A 21,531-nucleotide genomic window follows, 5' to 3' on the forward strand; every position below is an offset into this window, starting at 1 on the left:
GGAATTCTTCCAGTTTCCTTTGGTTGACCCAGGTCAAGAGACACTTGCCTAAGGTGCAATACAGACAGTCAAATGCCAAAAATCAAGTAGTTGGAAAGCAAACTTAACTGCACAAAACATCAAATTCATGAGTTGAATGTATAAAGTACATTGCCCACATTCTTGCCACAATAACACAATTTGATAGAACATGAGTCATCAACTCTGCAGACTATTTTTAGCAGCCAGAACATAAGTCTTCAGGAATCTAATGAACTTTTTACGAGGCACAAAAAAAAAAAAAAAAAAAAAAAAAAAAAATAAACTCCACCTGAAAATTCACGCACAATTAAGACTAAGTGTTCTATCTTATGAGGTTTGTGTTGTGAAAAGATTGAAGGCAACTGACCTATATAACAACTTTTAACATCTCCACAATTATCCCCAATAGAACTATCTTGCCTTTACTTCTGCTGGCTCTGATTCATTTACAGAAATCATAGAAGAGATCATTCTCAGTGCAACATGCATCTCCACTGTCCACAATATCAATCCTTGCTATATATGCATCACCTCTACTGTCTGATTGCACTGATATAACCAAGTGATTTGTGATGTCAAGAGCCAGCAATTGTGTTGAACTCTCAAGCACACTCTGAAGGCAGGTTCTGTTCTGCAGCATAAGTCCTTTGCTTCAGCAAATTTGGAAAAGATGCTAAACCATTATGCGTGCTTAACCTATTAAGTCCCACTGTCTTATAAATAGGACAATAAATGAGAACATTAAATAAAACATTGTTTGAGTGTCCTATTTACAAGACAGAATATTTCCATTTCTACTTGAAGTAAAGGAGTTTTAATAATTTTTTTTTTTCATTTTAAACTATTTTCAATCACCTGTAAAAATTTAAAAGTAATATTTAAAAATTTAAGTACTCTGGGACTTAATGGGGTTAATATGGTTGAATATTTTGTATACTAAATATGAATGATAGATCCTTACATAACATTGTAGAAAGAACATTTTACTGAAGATCATAGCCATGAATTTGTTAGCTACCAATAATTTCTCTTTGCATTCACCTGAAGAGCACTCTCCAATCCAATATAAAACCTATAAACATTATAACATCAAGAAGTAAATCACTGCTGCTGGAACCCTCCCTCTACTGGACCTATTACCAATAGCTGCTATGGACCTAGATCGTTATTTTAAGAACTAGAAGAAAATCGCTCCACACCTGCAGGGTCATCTTGACTCCAGATTTATTCCTCAATTAGCAATTCAAATTGGAGATTTACAAAACTATACATATTCAATTACGTAGCTGCAAATTATGATAGATTTTCTACCAGCAAAACTGAATTTCAGGAGATAAAATATGCTTGATGTACATCATACATTTGATGTATATCTTCCCTGGGTACTTTTTCCACTCCTTATGCACCTTATAACTTTCTACACTTGAAACAAAGTTTCCCATTTTGTAACACGAGGTACCTTGAAAGAAACTGAAGCATTAAAATGAAGAATCAAACAAGCTTAAGACAAGTCAAATATTTCAATTTGAGTGATAGCAACACCAATATTGAAGCAAAAATGAATTTATTACAGAAACAAATTTTTAAAAAATATCTTTAGAATAATTTTCCTTTGATGTTTTCCTATTGAAAATGTTCCATCCAAACAATTGTAGAAACAAGCCATTATACAGAATTTAAAAAAAACAAAAGTATGGTCTTATACAAGACCTGGATGAATAGGAAAGTTCCCAGTAGTAGAAAGTAAACTGAAACAACCTTCTTCAAAAGAGTCGTGCACATGCAATTTTATTTACCTGCAAGATGACTTGCAAAAATTCATGTACACATTGGCTAACTGAATAAAAATTTATATTTTTCAGAAATTGATGAATTCAATTACATCGTTCTAGTTTAGCTATATGGTGCACCTGATATATGCACAATCCAAACCAAGCATAATAGCCAACTCAGTCACACTTCATTTCACTGAAATTACCATCAATTTAGAGTAAATTTGAGACAAAAATTCAGATTTATCTAAAAACCTTTAATTGTATTCCAAACAATATTCATTTATCAGAAAACAGAAAAAAGTTGTTTCATGAAACCAGTCAAGTTCCTAGTTATTTAGGAATTAAATTGAAAACACAGAGGATGTATTCTTAGTTGGAAATATAACAAAATTATAATCAGTTAAGAATATGGCAGTGAAGAACAATGATATATCAAAATTCTGCTATATACAAATAGCTAGTTTTAAAAAACTAAATGAACCAGTGATAAATGATAATTATATTGAAGAAACTAATAAATTATCGACATATGTAAGAGCAACTATGGAAATCAGAGTCTTGTTCCTTTTGAGGCTCTATCTGGAAAGTTTTTACAATTATAAAACCAGTAAAATTGAAATGTAATGGCATATGTTATTTTCCCTTACCACTAACTGAATATCAAATTAGTAAATCTTTTAGAACAGATTTAAACATACTAAGAAAAAAAAAAAATTATTTGAATATTTTATTTAGATGAAATGACTAATGAGGAATCACAGTTGGACTGTTATCACAGATTTCACTTTCAGAAAGACTATGGTTTTGTAATAATTTTGAGCACAAGGCATCAAAAATTGAGATCAAAGAGAAGAATCTCTAAGAATGAGCTATAAAAACTCAATGTTTAAATGAGCATGTTTAAAATGGCATTTAAAATATATACGATTTGTAGAAATGTTAGTTATGAATATTTAAATGACAAATATTTGAAAAATGGCACAAAATATATGCTTTGTAAAAAGTGAATGAGTTTGTATGGATATAAAATAAATTTGTACAAATTCAGGATAGTTCATATAAAATTTCATTTTTCCACATTTGTAATTAGCGTTCACAACCTGGGGGGAAAAATACAAAGTAATACATTATACAATGAAGTCACAAAATGTGTGGAATTTCAAAATATCCAATATTATATTAATATGCTAAGTAGCCATAAGGACCTTAATTTAATATAGCCAAAGTATAGAATTTAACTATTACACTTTAGGAGAATAATAAACTTACCACATGCCTTTTAGAAAGTATAAGAATTCTCAATTCAGTCATCATACTGTAAACAAAGAAAGGCAAATTTATATCTATTATCTAACTGAAATTCTGACAAGAATTCATGTTAAACCATTCAGGCAAAACAGGTAAATGTGTTTACACTATGTACAAAAGGTTCTAACAGAAAAACAGTGAAATTGACATCAGTGAGATTCGAACTAATAGCAAGGAGGCCAGGAACAAATAATGCAAGATATCTCTATCCAATATTAACTGCCAATTTGCTACCCTAACATGAGACTAATATAAACTTTATAAGGAATAAGTAGAGCTGGAACAAATACCACAAAGCATTCTATCCAATGCTCATACATCCGTCGAGTAGAGTAGGAGACTGATCTTAGTGAAGTAATTGGGAAGGTGAAATATTTGTAAAATTTGTTCACAATCACATGGACAAGTGGTATCTTGGCATGTAGAGATATTTTTAAGGAGGATCTATTGGACTATCTTCTGAGCAAATGCATTTAATCATTAAGGAATAAGTAATCATGTAGAGTGCACAAAGCTGAGTGCATAGACTTCACTCAATGTCAAAACTTATTTATAAAACTTGCTGTAGTAGAAATACTCTTACAACTGAAATGAATAAAGAAAAGAACATGGAATAGAACTGTCATATCCTCTCATAATAGATCTAGGTCCAATTACAACAGCAAAGGGTAATTAAAATCAATTTTAATACTCACCCATCTCAAAACATGTACAAAAGCTGCAACTTAATTTTGCAGTCTCAAGGATCCATTATAAAAATCTGTTGCTATGATGGAATGCCAGAGTGAGGTAGATCTTTAGATGTTAGAAAACACTATAGAAAAAAAATATAAGATATCAGTGATGCATTACAGTTTGAAGGATTAATAAATGCAAAGGAAACTATGAAAACCAGACCAAAAGTATACATATATATATTTATATATATACATAACCAATGGATAAATTTATACAAACTTGATTTTTTTTTTTTAATGCACAGGATAAGTTACATCAACTGGCGCACTCCATGGAAACAGAAGCACTGAGCATATTTTGGTCTCATTTTTCAAAAGAAAAACCACTCTCCATTGTAATATTTTTTTCTTTGTTGAAATGTGGAGGATTAAGAAAATTGTTATCCTCTCAAGGAGAGGTAAAAAGGACCATTTGACCAGTTCACTTATTTACAAAAATAAAGTATAAATTAAGTTTCCTTCCCTATTGAAAAATAGAATGATGCTATTGATATATATATATAAATATATATTAGAATTGAAAAAAAGCATCGAGGGAGAAACATGAAAAACTTACAGAACATCAGCAAGCCGAGATTGATTTCACAATGCTTGATAAAAAATAAATGCAACAAATTGAGAGTAAACAAAAACCAATATTTCTTTGTTCGGAGAGGTGCAGTGATATTGAAGATGTGGGCCTTACAATTAAGGCCAGCCAGCAAAATTTATTGTAGCAAAGCACGATGAAAGAATACAAAACACTTGTCTAATTATTATAATGAAATCATAGTCATTGTTGTAAATAGTGATAAGCATAAAAAGGTCAAAGTGAAGAAGCCTCTTTCTGGCAGCACTTCTAATTGAAGGCATAGCACACAGACTGACAATATCCACAAAGAAAACAACTACAGCATCACGTCTAATAGCAGTAAGCTAAGTTAATTACAATTAAATACAAAACTAGAAATACAGAAAAACAATTAGAAAATTTAATATTTGGTTAAAAAATTAAGAATGGTGGGGAAAGTTCATATTCAAGCTGATAAAAAGTGGCTGAACCAGAAGAAGAGAATTTGCCCATCTAGAATAGTGAAAACAAAGGACAAATTCAGCAGTGGATAATTCATACATGTATATAGTTTAAACAAACAGGACTCCTTAACGGAATACTTAGCAGGCCAGCAAGTCTACAGAAAAAGTGCTAATCTCTAGGGAACTAACGAAAATATTTCACAACAAAGATGAGCTAGAAAAACAAAAATATTTACTGTCACTAAAGTAATTGCAGAATAAATAAAAAGCCACCAATCCCATTTGTAAGTATTACTATATATAAAAAAACAAAGAAAAGAGACAAAAGATAGTTCCTACTTACCATCATTTTATTGACTGAAGAAAATACAATGGTCTTGAAAGACGTCAGAGCCTCAACAACCCCTCAGCAAGCTTGCACTGTGAAGTCTTTACAACAAACATTAGGAGTTAACTAACACCTAGATATGAGGTAGATAAATAATAAATCTTCAACTTGGATTTTCCAAGTCAAGAGTTATTCTCTCTGGACAACAGATAAAAAAAGGAGTTCAGTGAGACCATCCTCCCAGAGAGTCAAGAGATGAAGAAAAGATTTGGAGCATACACATTTCTGTGCAACTGATGCACAGACAGACGAAGCTGTTGATAAAAATCCTTGGGAAATATTCTGCTAGATACCACCAGGGTCAAATAAGCAGCACTAACTACCGGAGCAAGTAAAAAATAATATATAATATATACAATAGGATATACATATATAAGATTTAAAATTAAAATTTTTTTTTCTTTTTATGAAGAAAATTTTGTAAGCTTTCCCATATTACAAAAAACATGCAAATTAAGTATTGGCAATCAAACAGCTCCATCTCCAGAATGAAATGTGTATAGCAAACAAAAACGATCAGGAACCACTGAGGTACACAAATTTCCAGGTAGACTGAACTAATTCCCTTATCCCAGAATTTTCCAATGATTGTTATGTGGTTATGTTAGGAAGATATACAATTAACAAATGAATAATTAAATGGGCTGCTAAGAAAAATGGAAGAGACTAATTGAAGGGGGTAAGTCATGAAGAACATTTAGGAGTAAAGTCAAGGAACTATATAACAATGTGAAAGTTTAAAATATAATTAAGGAAATAAGCAAAATAAAAAAGGGGGGGAAGAGTGGAAAATAAGTATATCATTCCATTTATTTTAACCCTCATGTGGGTAGGTCTGCAGTGCAAAGAGCCAATTGCTGACAAAATTCACCTTAGTAACTGGCCAGCAGTGGTAATCTTATGACTGGAGAGCCTGGAAATTTTCGGCATTCAGTCGTTCAGCATGATCAAATTGTATTGCTGGAGTAAGCTGCCAACAGCCCTGTTCTTCTTCAAAAAGGTAAAAAGTAAAAAGTCTGAATGAATATCTCAACATTAAATCCACTTGCTCAGTCAAAAGTAAATAACTGGTTTGGTTGGTTTCCTAAATCTTTTCACTTCAAACATAGCCAGTATCAAGAGATGAAACAAGCATTGCTGAATTGTAAAATTCTAAAAACTTCTAGAACAGGTCAAGCAATTTTCACAAATATTAGCAGCGCTTGCCTGAAATTATATATCAAAGTTGAGAAATATATATATATTTAAAGAAAAAAAAAAACCCAGGTAATTTTATGAAATTCAACTTTAGATTTGTACTTAAGGAAAGAATTGTGACCTGACCAAAAGCAGATTTCAGTTTTAATATAAACTTGAGCAAATGAAACTAAATTTTTTAAAAAAATGAATTAAAGCAATTTGTCAAATACCAATCAATATTCTATTGAATCTTTTCAAACAAATGGGAAGAAAATATGCTTCATTAAATAAAACCGAAAACATTCCCAAATCTATTATTTTCCTTTTAAAGTTTTTAAAAGCAAAGCACAAGATTTTTTCTTATTGCTTCTTTTTCAATGTATTCTAGTTTAAAATTATAAACTAAGTAGAAAAACCATGTGCTTAGGTACTGAAACAACCTAGTCCAAATAAAAAAAATATTTTTTAAAGCACATGGATTACGTTGATAACTTACTGAAAGATGACCAATGATGAAAAAAGCTAATTTGGAAACAGAATGGATACACTGATTGTTGATCCAAGTTGAAATATTCAGACACATTTTGATAAAAAATTGCAAAAATTTGTGTGCACACGATTTTATTAAAAAAAGAACTCTAGGTTTCATTCAATTAAATTTGGACAAGAATAACTGAAAAGCTGCATACCAGTGAAACGACAAGCTTTCTCCAAAAGGGGTTTAAAATAAAAAAAAAATAAAGAAAAAAAAAGAAAAAACAAAACAGCTTTCAGCAGGCCATAACTGTGAAGACGAGGACAAAGAGCCTTGAATCAATGTTGGTTTATTACAAATGATGGTACATGTAAGTATTGTATTTTAGAGGATCAGACAAGAGAAATCCCCAACTGGCAAGGAATAGTGATCAAAATCTGTATCAGATCCAACATCAAAAGGAGCAAGAGGACGACGACGACGTGATTGACACACCAACCATGATCCATACATAAAAGCTAATAAAAGGCTAGAAGACAAGTGAACAAAAAGTGGTCCATGTATCAATTAAAATGTTTGCTTCTGATGTGTAGACATGATGATTGAAGATGTGAAATGTCTCCAGTTCAAACTCTGTCGATTCTCACCTCTATTTCTCGCCCTTCAATGCGAGCATGATTCATTAAATCTAAACACAGGTTAAGGAATAAGTTTTTACTGCATGTATAGAAAGATTTAGAAATAGAAAAGCATTCAGTTTATATATTTCAACATAAATCTGAAATATCTTGTACTAAAATATTTTTGGTAGCCAAAATTACTACATGAAGTACAACTTTCAATATTAAGAGCTAATTAAAAAGGTTATATCTAAACCACTCAAAACCTAGTCTTTTCCATATAAATGAACCAAGTTAGTGGTAATATAGTCTTAATAGATTGCTATAGAAAACAGTCCGACATCAGGTATTCCTGGAATTCTATAGAAAAAAAAAACTCAAATTTGGACAATTAAAAAAAAAAGCAGCAGCAAATGTTTTTAATTCCAATACTAAAAGCAACTGTGACAGTGAGAGGAACAACAAATTTCTCGAAACTGAATAGATTAACAATGTTGCCCTTACTAAATTCTTCAGAAGCTATATACATTCAATGCCACATACTAATTCATGTATTCCATACAGCAAGATACTAGTATACAAAAATGGACAAACTGATCAGAATGTTCACTTTCAATATTCTCTTTTTAAATTTCTAGAATAGATCTTGTATGCATATATATATATCTCAATAAAATACTTATCTCACAAAATACACAAATATAATCCCTGAACATGTAACAGGTGTAAATTTGTGACACTCAAACCCATACTAAACTCCACTCACACTGAAGATATTGAAAGAAATCTAAGTTGCAAATGTATGGAAATATTTAAAGTTTTAAATTTAACCTAAGTGACAGAAGTTATGAAATATCTTGAGCTAATTGGAACAATAACTGGGGTTAACCTTAAAGGAGACAAAACAAAATTCTTAAAGGATACTGACTGCCCTTTGTGCATCTTCTGGAGTAGCAAATCTTACTACTCCCCAACCACGGCATTTACCACCATCTGTTTTAATCTCAGCATATTTTACATCACCTAATAGGAGAAAGAGAGAAAAAAAGAGCAAAAAAATCAGACGAGTTGGAATTAACTCACAGGCTGAAATTGTAGAGTGACAACTATCTAATTTCTCTACATGTAGGCACAAAAAATTTTGACACTTACCAACATCTCTAAATCTTTCTCGCAACATCTGCCATGTGAATGAGTGAGGTAGCTGAAACAAATCAATTAGACAACACATAGTAACACACTTGGATACAAACCACAAAATTTATAAATTTTATCAATCAAAACAATACTCACATTTCTCACAGCAATGTGGCAGTCATCACGTCCTGTGCTGCCACCACCACCACCTCCACCAGAACCTGTACCTCCACTGCTACTCATGTTCTTCATCATGGTTCGTCCATCCATTCCAGATAAGCCGTGGACACTCATGTCAGACATACTCATGCCCTGATTGCCCATGCTTCCCATCATGCCCATACTACCTAAGCCACCCATTCCACTCATGTTGCTAGAAAAAGTATCACCCATCCCTTGGTTTGAGCCAAAGTTCTTTGGGCCTAGATTACTTGCACCCATACCATAACCATCTCCCATTCCGCCTCCACCACCCATACCACCCATGCTTCCACCACCGCTCATACCACTAGACATACCCATAGCACCCATGCTACCTGTGGTCATGTTGCTACCCATACCTGCACCTCCCATACCGCTACCCATGCCACCTCCCATACCACCAGTACCACTGCCCATACTACTGGCACCAGACATACCTGCCATACCAGACATGCCCATATTACCTGGCAACATACCTCCACTCATATTGCCAGCCATTCCTGACATACCAGTATTCATACCAGTGTTCATGCCAGTATTCATACCAGCATTCATGCCACCCATGTTACCACCCATACCGCCACCCATACCACCACCCATATTATCCATACCACCTGCCATGCCACCCGCCATACCACTATAGTTATTCATAGGTCCAGCACCCATGTTACCCATGCCACTACCCATAGCTCCCATGTTACCATAATTACTGCCAGAACCACCTCCACTACCACCAAATCCTCCCATTGGGCCACCGCCACCGCCACCACCACCACCTGAAAGATATTAAGATAGATAAATTATTTCAATTGAAGACTCAGTATAAATTAATATTTGCAAGGATTAAATTCAACACATCAATTCACAAATGTTACAAAGAATATTTACACACCTGACATTTGATTATTGAAGTTCTGCAGAGGCTGTCCTCCAACACCAAGACCCAAGCCAATTGTTTTCAAGCCACCTAAAGGAGAAAGAATTTAAAATGTAAAAGCAATTTAGCTACACTAACAATACTGTAATTAACTGAAAAAGTAAATCCAGTGACTTTTATGCCCAACCAGACAGGTGAAAATGAAATCCATAATGATAATTTTAAGAAAATTGCATGCTGATAATCAATTAGGAAACCACCTGGCAGTCACAACCATGTGGCCACACATTAATACCACTGCAGTCTGCATATCAAGAATATGTCTCCTACAATACCAATGCCGTGAGAACCAAATTTGGCAGAAGCCAAGAGAGTATACATAAATATTGTACTCATCCACATTTATTTACATTACTGTGTCCATGTCTATTACACTGACCTTGCAGCCATATGTACATATAACATGCAATAATTTGCACCACTCCATGATAAATTCTCTACCTTACTCCTACCTTGTGTATGCATATTTTGTTCACCCAGATCCAGTTACAAACTGTAACCCTCTCCCTGATTTTACTGGCACCATTACCCTCGTACAGCTGCCAAACCACTTTCACTAGATTTACTGTAACCTCTGTTTCTTGGAAATATTGTACACCTGGTGACCAATATATTCCTTTTAAAGCAAAATTTTTCTGGTGGCAAATCAACTCTGAACTTTTGACCTAGAATGAGAGACCAGCACTAACAAGTATGGCTCTTACATCACCAGTCATAAAGTTTCATCATAAGTATCACATTGTATAGTTACACACAGTACTATTTGGATTTTGAACAAATCTTAGTTTGCTCTATTATGGCAGCAATCCCATTACTGAAACCAGCCATTGGACCGCAGCCTTGCTGGAACATTGTCTTGAATGGCTTAATCAAACAATCAACCCCAGTACTTATATTTTTAAAGCTTGCTACTTATTCTATCAGTCTTTTTTTTTGCAAAAAGCCATTAAATTATAGTGACATAAGCTAGCCAACAAACAATAACAGTTTCTCTACCAAATTCACAAAGCATTGGTCAGCCAGGGCTACAGTTAGACACTTGCTTAAGGTGCTGCACAGTGGGATTAAATATTTACGCTGTACATTGGCTCACTTTCATTTAATTGGTATTGGTTGTACAGGTGTATTATATCAGATGTTGAAGTTATGGTTTTGTTCAAGAACAATGAAATGCTTAGTCTGGGAATCAAAACTACAATTTTGTGATCATGAGGGCAACATCCTAGTCACTAAACCATGTGACACTGAAATGTTCTACAATGAACAATCATTTTTACAATTTTAGTATATGACTAAGTTAGGTGGTTTTTGCATAGATTTTAAAATGAAGGTTAATTGCAATTTGAAAAGGTCATTTAACATCCATCTTCCATTTTGGCATGGGTTGGACAGTTCAATAGGATTCAATGAGCCAGAAGACTGCAAAGTTTGGCAGGATGCCCTTCCTAATAGAAAGCAATTTACAGAGAACTCTCTTCTGTGTCTAGCACCAGAGAGGACACCATGGAACTTGTAAGACTAGAAGAACCTCTCAAAACGAGAGAGAGAGATGGCTTTGTATTAGGTATTAAGAGGCTAACATATGACAGGGACAGATAGAGAACATTATATAAGAGTGGGTGTGGCAACCATGGCAGAGCTAGAAAAAGAAAGATGATAACAATGTGTCAGTGTGTTCTCAAAGTAAAAGATGGTGAAAAGAAATGAGGAAGATGGATAATTTGCTTTGCTGTTTATACAGTTATGAAATGCATCCAACTTTATAAACCCTGAACCTTTTTATGTGGTAAATGACAATGGGCTTTGCTTGACCAAGTGAGACATTTGAGGCCTGCCCATACCATACAAGCATGGATCAAGGAACAAAATTTGTTATATGTGTGTGTAAATATATATGCATATAGATGGAAGTATATACATGCATATGTATGTTGTGTGAACAAATATTTACAGAGAGGTACTCCCAATTTACTATCAAGTTATATTAAAGATATTACTGCAACCACCAGAAGATTTTTTTTTTCATCTTACAGTAAACTGTAATAGGGTGTAAGCAGCAGTGTAATAACTTCCATAGAAAGATGTTTGTGTAATCTGAATCGGATTCCCAATACTCTTTCACTGTTCATTAACACTGAACATAAAACAGAAAGAATGAGCCAGATATGGTTGGTTTAAATGCCACAGGGTTAGGCCAAATGATACACACAATAGTAACATGCATATACAAGCCTGAGGAAGTAAAAGTAAACAACAGAGGCAAGGCCATAACTGACTTAATGGATTCTCTAGTCAATTTAAACTGTATTTTTTACTCACTGGCTGAAGTTTAGTTGATCATATTGACCTTGAAATTTCAGCCCAATATCTTACACACTGGTTTTTGAGACAAGTATGAACAAATAAGGATACAAACATTAACTCCAACAATTTCCAACTACCAATTTCTAACCAGGTATTGGCCAACAAAAAGATTTAGATGCTGTGCAGTAGAATAGAAATTTGGGCCACAAAACCATGCATAAGGTACTCAGAATAATTTCTAAAGGCTGAGTCAAAGGAAAAGCAGCCCCAATGATTTTCGAAGGTCTTCGAGATGGATTGGATGAAGTTAACTAGAGATCACTAGTGACAGAGGCAGTAAAAGTACCAGGAGGTAATATTTACCCCTACTTAGATGTGGATGTTCTATTTGAACAAACTTTACTGTGTTAATTATCATGAAAGGAACTCTCATATTGGTTTTTATTGTGCAAAATGCACTTGCTTATATCAACAACAGGGAGATAAATCCCCAATACCTACAGATCATGTAATTATGACCTTGCTTGGACACTTGACCACTAGAGACAGCAGCAATTCATCTCCTCCACCTGTATTATATATTGATAGTGCCAGGAAACCGCAGTAAAGTTTGTTCTAATTGAACATTCACATTTAAGTGGGGATAAATATTCTCTCTAACAACAGAGAGGTATCAAAATAATACAGCATTCTGGCAACTGCTTCAGGTTCTATCTCCAGATGTGAGCATATAACTCCACCATGATAGCAGTGATGTTAAAAACAAAAGGTAAAAGAAATGAACCAGACTACCAAACAAAGAAAGCAATTAGAATTCCAGATAAATTCCAACCACAACAACTAAGTAAAAAGCAAGGACCAGAAGAGGAGGGGCTTTCAACAGCACATATTATTGGGAAATTATCGGCTGCATCCACATAGCATTTTGTAGCTTTAAAATACTTACTTGGAAGAGAAACTTTTGGGTGTGTGGTTTTGTCGTTTGATGTGTCTACACTGGTTTTGTCCATCCGAACAACCATTGCTCTATCATATAGGGTTTGACTATTGAACATAGCTAAAATTAAGTTAAGGAAGGTCAAAACAAACCTGCAACATTGCAAATATTTATTTACAAATAAGCACAAAAACAATCTTAATGCATTCTTTTTTTTTTAAAGATAAGGAATGGTGTAACAAATTAGCAACATCGAAACTGCAAATATCACTAATAAATACAAAAGAATCTTAAAACTTTTTTTTTTTTAATATAGGCATAGCTATGTAGTAAGTTTGCTTCCTAACCACATGGTACCAGGTTCAGTCCCACTGTGTGACACCTTGGATAATGTCTTTTACAGCTTCAGGCAGACCAAATCCTTGAGTGGATTTGGTACACAAACTGCAAGAAGCTCATGTGTACATGTTGCAATCTCCTTGCCATGACAGTTGTAAACCAGTGTCACCATCATGCAAGCAGTGGTCATTTCCAGTATCTCTGAACATACTGTCATGGGGAAATACTGCCATACTTGGAATCATAAGGGTTTACAACAAGAGCCATCCAGCTGAAAATCCACCTCAACAAATTCTGCCTCATCTACGTAAGCACAAAAGATAAGCATAGCACACAGCTCTTACTTCAAGCCTTTCTCGAAAGACAAGATAGGTTTAATTAATGCAATTGTTTTGTATACATCAACAGATAAAATAGAAGGAACTTGCTCTATCACTCTCAAATATTAAGCAAGGATACAAATTGCTTGTACAGCTTCCATTGGATGTTCGAAGGTAACAATTCCCATTCCTCGACTTTTACCCTCTTTATCTTGTTTTATTTCAGCACGAAGTACATTTCCTGCCAGCTTGAAAACATCCTTTAATTTTTTCCATGTTACTTTATAATCAAGCTGTGAAAAAAAAATTCAAATAAAATAAAAACATTGTACTTGAATTTAATTAATGACAATCAAAATACAAAATGAAAATTACTTACATTAGCAACAAAAACTGTATTTGTAAGAGGACCTTCAATTCCTAAACTCTGGAGCAACTGAGGATTGGGCCCTGAAGATCCCGACGTTGCTCCACAATTACCCATGCCACCCATGCCCATTGGGCCAGGGCCAGCTAAACCAGCACCCATAGAATGTTGCTGTTGGTTTTTCATCTGCTGCATCATTTGTCGATCGCTTTCTTTTTCCTATAACAAAATTACATAAAGTTTAAAAATACAAATCAGAAGTTATTACTGACAAGATTTTATAATTTACCCAAGAATGTCACATAATCTGAAGCTCTTATTAAGTCATTTCAATAGTTTATTCTTTTCAAGTACATCCTTGAAAAGGTTGTCTCAGTTTCTATACAAAAGACAACTCCCTAATGATGTTTTAAACATCATAGCTATGTTATTTTATATGCTCAGAGGCAATGATGAATGACCGAAACCTTTGACATTATGTTGTGCTTAAGACCCATGAAGCCAAGTAAAATTGCAGTTGTGGCAGGTAAGGCATGTAAAAGCACCCATTACACTCTTGGAGTAGTCAGCATTAGGAAGGGCATCTAGCTGTAGAAACCATGTCAAATTAGACGGGAGTCTGGTACAGCCTTCCAGCTTGCCAGCCCTGGTCATGCCATCCAACCCATGCCAACATGGACATTAAATGATTATGCAATCAATGTAATTCAAGCAACCATTCATAGCAGTGTTTTCTGATAATACATACTCACAAACTCATTTCAGAATGTAGTGTAATCCAGTGATTCTGAATTCCATCAACTTGATTTCTTTGCCTATCTTTGATAACATCAATTTGGATTCCATAACTAATAAAGTTCTGAGTTACTTGAAATTATATATTATCTTACCTAATTTAGCATTCATTTCTTGGTATCACTAACTGTATAGATCAGTTCTTTTTAATAAATCATATCAAACTTAAAAATCACAGCATCAAAATACTAAAATTTTTATTCCAATAGACTTCTGTAGAATAAAATTATTTACCTCTCGTACAACAATCTGTCTGTCTTTAACTTTGTATCTGTGCATTTTTTCAATGGCTTTCCTGGCTGTTTCTTTGTCTTTGAATTCTAGAAGGCTGGAGGAAGAGAAAAGACAATTTGTTAATCATCATATCCTATAAATATTGAAATATCAAAATAAACCATTAAAATATAATTACCATGCTCCTTTAGGTTTTCCATCAACAGTTTCCATCATGTCCACATATGGAGCTTCACCAACTACAAAAATTTTTAATATTTTTCATTTAAAAACTTCATAGACTTACAAGATAAAATTAAAGCAACAAGTGGTTCAACATATTAAGTTACTTAAAAGTAATATTTAAAAAGAACCTACCTTCCTTTTTGAAAATATCCTTTATTTCCATCCATTTCATTTCATATGGAATATTGCAGACATAGACTCGTTTTGAATTAACTGTTATTCGCCGTCGTCTTGGAGATTTAGATCTAGACCTTGATCTAACAGGTGATCGGGAACGAGATCCCGATGGAGACCTAATAAAACCAAATTTATAAATATAAAAAAAATTTTCTAAGTGTCTTAAAATAGTAAATGAAAGACATGAAGTATGTGTAAATTACTTTCTTACATTATCCTTATTGTTTTTATGAGCGTCATTTTAGCACACAATTATGTTTTCAATACAGACTATTTTAGAAAATCCATATCCAAACTGAAAACCATAACCCATAATTCATCTCAGGAACTTTTCTTACCAGTCCAGTGGCTATCATAATTTACTGTTACAAGCACCATCAAATCACAACTTGTAGTTTAACCAAAGTTGCTTTATTTGCTTTAAACTACAGAAATCAGTGGGTCTTGAGGGCTAAATTTACCTTCTAGACAAAAAATTGCTTTCTGAAAAGCCTAATGGACCAGGGTCCTAAAACCTTCGAAGTGTTATTGCTCTTATTGTATGCAATTTCATTAAAATACTTTAGCAGAAAAAGAAAAGACAGTTAATTGACATTGCAAACCCATTTTGAATGTCAGAAAAAAAAAATTTTTCAAATGAAAAAGTTAAAACTGAGAGAACACCACCATAAATTTGTAATCAAGAAATATGCTCATTTATGTACTTGCCAACGGTTAATTTTAAAAGGATTTGTGCGACTTTGAGCTTCATATTAAAAACATTACGTTGGCAACGATGAATGAGCTAATACGAATAATAAAATTAAAAAATATTCTCAACTCCATTTCAAAACACTAATAAAGTTATTTTATAACAAAAACCGTATTCAAACTTGGCTTAATTTTCCGGTAACTGAATAGCTTGACCCCCAGCCGTTTACCGTTACAAATTTTCCAAGCCTAAAATTTTAAAAAATTAATCTTTTTTAATAATTCACAGCCGAAAATTTCTTAAAGACTACTACCCTCCTATTGATAATTATAGATTAAAAGATTGACCTAGCAGATAAAGTTATCTTACTAGTCGACACTATTTGTATGTAATCTGTGAGCACCGGTGAGAATTTATGATTCGTTAGCTTAGCGCCAATTTTAACTTTTCACGTGGGTTTAGAAAAGGCAACGAGAAATCATAACTATCACATAATCATCAGTGCACCAGACTTACAATTACGAGTCTGAGGATACCATTCATTATAACTAGGTTTTCAGTTACCTTTCCCGCCATCGTTAAAAATAACTCGTATCGCTACACTTTTGCATCTTTAAAATATTCGCACATGGGTTCACACCGCCTTCCAATTTCCCGATTTACAATATTTCTTCATCGTAAACGATAGTGAGATCATTGGAAAACCATTCACATGGACTCGTTGCTAAATTGGAAGCTGGGTGTCAAAGCTTCTTTCAACTAGGATCAAAACGCCCCTTTGACGATTAACAATGTGAGCTTAGGTTTGGTGACGAAGTATATTTTTCAAGTTTGTAAATTAAGTTTTAAAACAATTTTTGTTGTAAACTTAACATTTCATTACTTTTTATTTATTTATTTTGATGAGTGAAATCAAGCCTGCGGTGCGAAGCGAATAAAAAAATAAAAAAGAAGATAAACGAAATTTGTGTCAAACGGCTGTTAAGAATATCATCGGAACTACTGATTGGTGTCCACCCCTCCGACACAACTTTTTGAAAAAATGCATATTCTTTGATGAAAATTTAGCAGATACGCTTTCAAGGATTTAGATACCCATGTTGATAAAATTTAAGGGGGAAAAAAAAAAAAAAAAAAACCATTTCGCATCATTTTCTTCGTCCGATTGTTACCACTTCCCCTAACTTTAGCATTATTCAGATTTCTTTGAAGCACCATGTAATATACTCTCCTGAAACGTATTTCTGAAAATTTCATTTCATAACATGCATCCTAATGAGAGTTAGGAAGAAACAAAATCAGGTGGGATGAGAATGATCCGAAATTCAATATCAATTGTAATCTACCCTCGAAAACGTATTATCGTAAAATTTCTTGAAAAACATGCATTATTAATGTTATTAGGAAAGCAAGTCAGAGTTAGGAGCATCAATGTGTAGTTTTACCCTAAATATACGTTTCTATAACCAGCCGGAATAAGAAAAACATATACTGTAGAATATGTAACACGTATGTATTTACAAAAACTAAGTATGTTTCTTCGTCCTCCCCACTTTAAATGTATCTTCACTGCTACATCGTATTGACGTTAATAAAACGAAAAACCGAAACTGCTTCACCGCCATAATATCAATGTTAAAATGCAAACTTGATATATAATCAACTATTTATGCTAAACCTAGAGGAATTGACTAAAAAATATTCTGTGACTAAGCAACCATACTCGCCAAGTCGGACAAGTGGTCGATTTCACTACTTTTTCAATTATTGTCGCTTTAGAACACAATCTACTGTTAATGAAATTGATTAAGCACCCCTGCAAGTAAACTCATTTTAGGGCAAGAATAGTTACATAATCAACTTTCACCAATCTAAATGGGGTAAAAAAAATTTTTAAATCAGTTTTGCCTAATTTATAAACTAAACCAAATGAATGACAGTTCCAGTTTGCTGTATTCGTATCCCTTTAAGTAGTGCTACTATAATAAATGCACTCACTCTTACCGCCCCAGTTACCAAGCAACAGAGGCCGGTAAGAAGGAAAAACAGCTACTCAGAAGGTGGAGCACTGAACTGAATAGATAAATAGTGTGGAGATCGATTCCTCACTTATTCTAGAACAGAATTGCACAAAATATACATATTCACAATCTTAATGAATCATTGATGAAATTTCACAATTGTTGCGCCACCACTAAGTTTTAGATTAAAGAAGAAAACTTAATAGCTTTAAGGTTTTCACTCAATTTGGTGATGAAAGAGAGCCTTTGCAGGAACTCAACACCGCTATTTTCAGCATATTTAGCAAGGCAAACCCTTGTATTATTTCGGAAAAAAAAAACAGGTAATGGTAAATCGTTAGAAACATTCACTAGTTCGAAATCTGTGCGACTGCAAAATGCACTCAAATGTAGACATAATAGTTAGATATCAATAATTTTGCGGGGCAAACAAGATACTATTTAAATGATTAGATGAATAAACGAACATATTTAAGTTTGTCATTATTTGACAAAACTGAAACAATATCAAATTGCGATCATCATTCCTTGAAGGTGAAATAACATCGTAAAAATGACCAGTTCCTTCACTCCCTATTACTGGGGGATATGTAACAGGAGATGAAACGAGATAAATTTGTCGTTAAATTTCATTAATGAAATTACTTTTACTTGAAATTATTAATTCAATATTAAACTAGACAAACAAAAGGCGTCATATACCAATAAGAAACAAAACGTAGATAATGAACATCTTGCGGTTTAAATAGGTCGAGGTTAGCAGTCCTGTCATTTTATAGGATATTATTCAAATTACAACTTGTAAATTGAGATCTAAAACCAAGTTGGCAAGTGACATCTCGCCACTAAATGGTTGCGTCCTTCGGAAAAATTCCATAAAATTACTGAACCTGGAAACTAAAGCACCACTTTCCCAAAATCTAATTAATGACCCAATCTTGGAGACACTTTAAAGTAAATAAAGGCTTAAATAGATTGACTTATATACTACGTTGAAAAAGAATTGGATGAGTAACAGATAAGTTCCAGTTTTGTACTTGTATGCTTTGCGTTAAGAGTTCTTTTTCAATAAATTTCGCCTATTTAACATGTGAATGGGTCGATTGACGAGAAAGATTCAAGGAAATGTTGCCAATAAGTTTCAACTTTTAAACCGACTGCCCAATATTACTAAAATTTACTTAAATTTCAGCAACAATCCAAGCATTGTATATACTTCCGGACAAGAGAAGGTATGATTAATAGGTGTCCTTCACAATACATTATTCAAGGAAATGACAGACTGTAGTATAAAACTTTCGATATTCATGCAAATAACCAAAATTAAGACAATTGACATTAACTCCATTTAATTTAAATATTTCAGAATTGTGGACCGACAGATGAAAGTAATTTCAATATTTTATTTACAAAATAAAAACCAGGAAGCGAATGCATTTATTTTTCATTTATATCTAAACACGTTTTTTTGTTTTTTTTACACCCTTTTATGTAAGAAATATTTTTGCATCCGGTTTTGAGAAACACATGGTTGGAAATACATGTTATGTCGATTGTGTGTATGTAGAGATAAAATAGAGCACAAAGTGGATAAAAATTGTCTTTATTTTCAATAAAAGAGAAAGACAGAAATATGCTTAATAAAAATCATTCATTTACCAGAAGAATAACCCTCAACAAACTAGCTAATGAAATAGTGTAAGAGTGAGGAAGTGGAGAGAGCACGAGTGGAACGGTGGCGTCCATTTTGGAGAGGCGGTTTGAAATTTGGAGAAAAATATATATAATAGAGTATTACCATATGTAAGGTGTAAAATATTATAAAACAGGTTGTAAGAATTGTTCTGGTGGAAAACAAGATATATAGAATTAAAGAGAAATAGCAAAGAGAAGACATTAAAAAAATAAAATCAATATTTTTTTTTGTGAGAGACTAGCGGCTTGGCGCGTCAGCCTGAATATGGCCGCAAAATGGGGGATCAGCACTCTTGACTGTTCGTTGTTTCGAACACGTATATGTAGGTTAATCACAGGAAACGCTGACTGACATAGAATTATGATTAAAGTCAAAATAAGGGGGAAAACCATAGCGGATATTTCAAAGAAGGAAGATTGTTTAAAATATGCTGCTATTCCACGTTAATAGATAACCTGCTGGAACAGTCGCCATTGTCGTATTAGAGTAACAAGGAGTGGTCATAAAATGGCAGACTTCTTACTAGATACAGAATAACAGAGAGACGATCCCTCACTTCTCGGCCACCCTTTGAGGTAGAAAAATAAGATTTGAAAAAGGACAAACCATTGACAAAAGACATAAGCAAATAGTTAATGACAAACGAAATTTTCTTCATTTTTCAGTTGGAAATTCGCTAACAGAAGTGAAGTTGAAGATAAACGACACTGTAAGAAACGAATAAACGCCTACTGTTTTGTTTGCTTTCATTAAGCAAAGTGAGGATAACAGTGAATGGAGTTGTTTAGAATAAATAATAAATATCATATTGGTTTTACCTGTAACGGTTGTTTTCTGCATTGGGCGAACTTGCCCTCGAATTTTTCTCACTTTTTTCGCAGTCGGACATCGCTGCTGTAATCGTGACTAAGACTTTCTCTCACTCTCTCCCTCACTGTTTTGCGTGTGTGTATGTGAGTGAGTGAGTTAAGCAACACCGAAGCTACACTCGGTTGTCGTTTTCAGAAATGTGGTAACAGGCGGAGTAGACTGTATTAAAGAAGTTGGAGTATAACGTTTAGTGGGAGAAGGAGGAGGCGAAAGAACAATCAAACGGTCACGAAGATAGAAAGCGAGTCAGAGAGGGAGGTAAAGATAGAGAGAAAGGGAGCACAAGGGTAGAAGGAAGTGCAAACAAACGGTTAGGAAACTAGAAAGGGAGCTAGAAAAAGGGAGGCAAAAGAGAAAAGTGTAGATGATGAGGAAAGAGAGCTCTCGGAAAATATAATTAGAGAAGAGAATCGAGAGGAAACGGAACAATAAGGGGAAAAGACAGATAGAGAGTGAGAATAGGAAAAAAAAGTACTACACGTCAAGAAGAAATAGAGACTGCAATATTTGAAAAGTGGTGGGCGGTTCAAAATAACACTAGAGAAAGAACAAGAGGAGGAGGCAGAGATAACAATGACGAAACTGAAGGCGGAAGAGTAGGAGGACATTCAAAGCGAGCTGTTTAAAGATGTCGGGCGGTTTTTTTATGTTGTCTTTGAGTCTTTCTAGGAAAACGTAGAGAAAAAAATTTCATTGAATTTTAAAAATTAAAAAAATAAATTTCATTGAATTTACTCATCTTTCATTCTAAGATTAAAAAAAT

General features: G+C 33.7%; 1 protein-coding gene across 5 annotated transcripts; it reads right to left on the reverse strand.

Annotated features, from left to right (window-relative positions):
- Positions 1–1,568: 1,568 nt before the first annotated feature.
- On the reverse strand, positions 1,569–20,839 carry LOC106882924 (myelin expression factor 2). 5 transcript variants are annotated; one of them, XM_052977360.2, is made up of 15 exons: positions 20,717–20,839; positions 15,446–15,606; positions 15,267–15,327; positions 15,089–15,182; positions 14,072–14,278; positions 13,832–13,985; positions 13,043–13,153; positions 9,748–9,822; positions 8,811–9,631; positions 8,670–8,721; positions 8,442–8,540; positions 7,545–7,585; positions 3,800–3,918; positions 3,073–3,111; positions 1,569–2,896 (listed from the first exon to the last, which is right to left on the reverse strand). In XM_052977360.2, exons 1-13 carry the CDS (start codon positions 20,785–20,787, stop codon positions 3,871–3,873), a joined length of 1,995 nt encoding a protein of 664 aa, XP_052833320.1. In that variant the 5' UTR covers positions 20,788–20,839; the 3' UTR covers positions 1,569–2,896; positions 3,073–3,111; positions 3,800–3,870. The 5 variants fall into 5 exon arrangements, with proteins under 5 accessions (XP_052833320.1, XP_014789248.1, XP_089202475.1 ...); XM_014933762.3 differs by having other exon boundaries at positions 3,066–3,111; XM_089346349.1 differs by lacking the exon at positions 8,670–8,721.
- Between the last annotated feature and the right edge of the window lie 692 nt (positions 20,840–21,531).

Source organism: Octopus bimaculoides, chromosome 2 (assembly GCF_046866305.1).
Source record: "Octopus bimaculoides isolate indiv1 chromosome 2, ASM4686630v1, whole genome shotgun sequence".
NCBI lineage: Eukaryota > Metazoa > Mollusca > Cephalopoda > Octopoda > Octopodidae > Octopus > Octopus bimaculoides.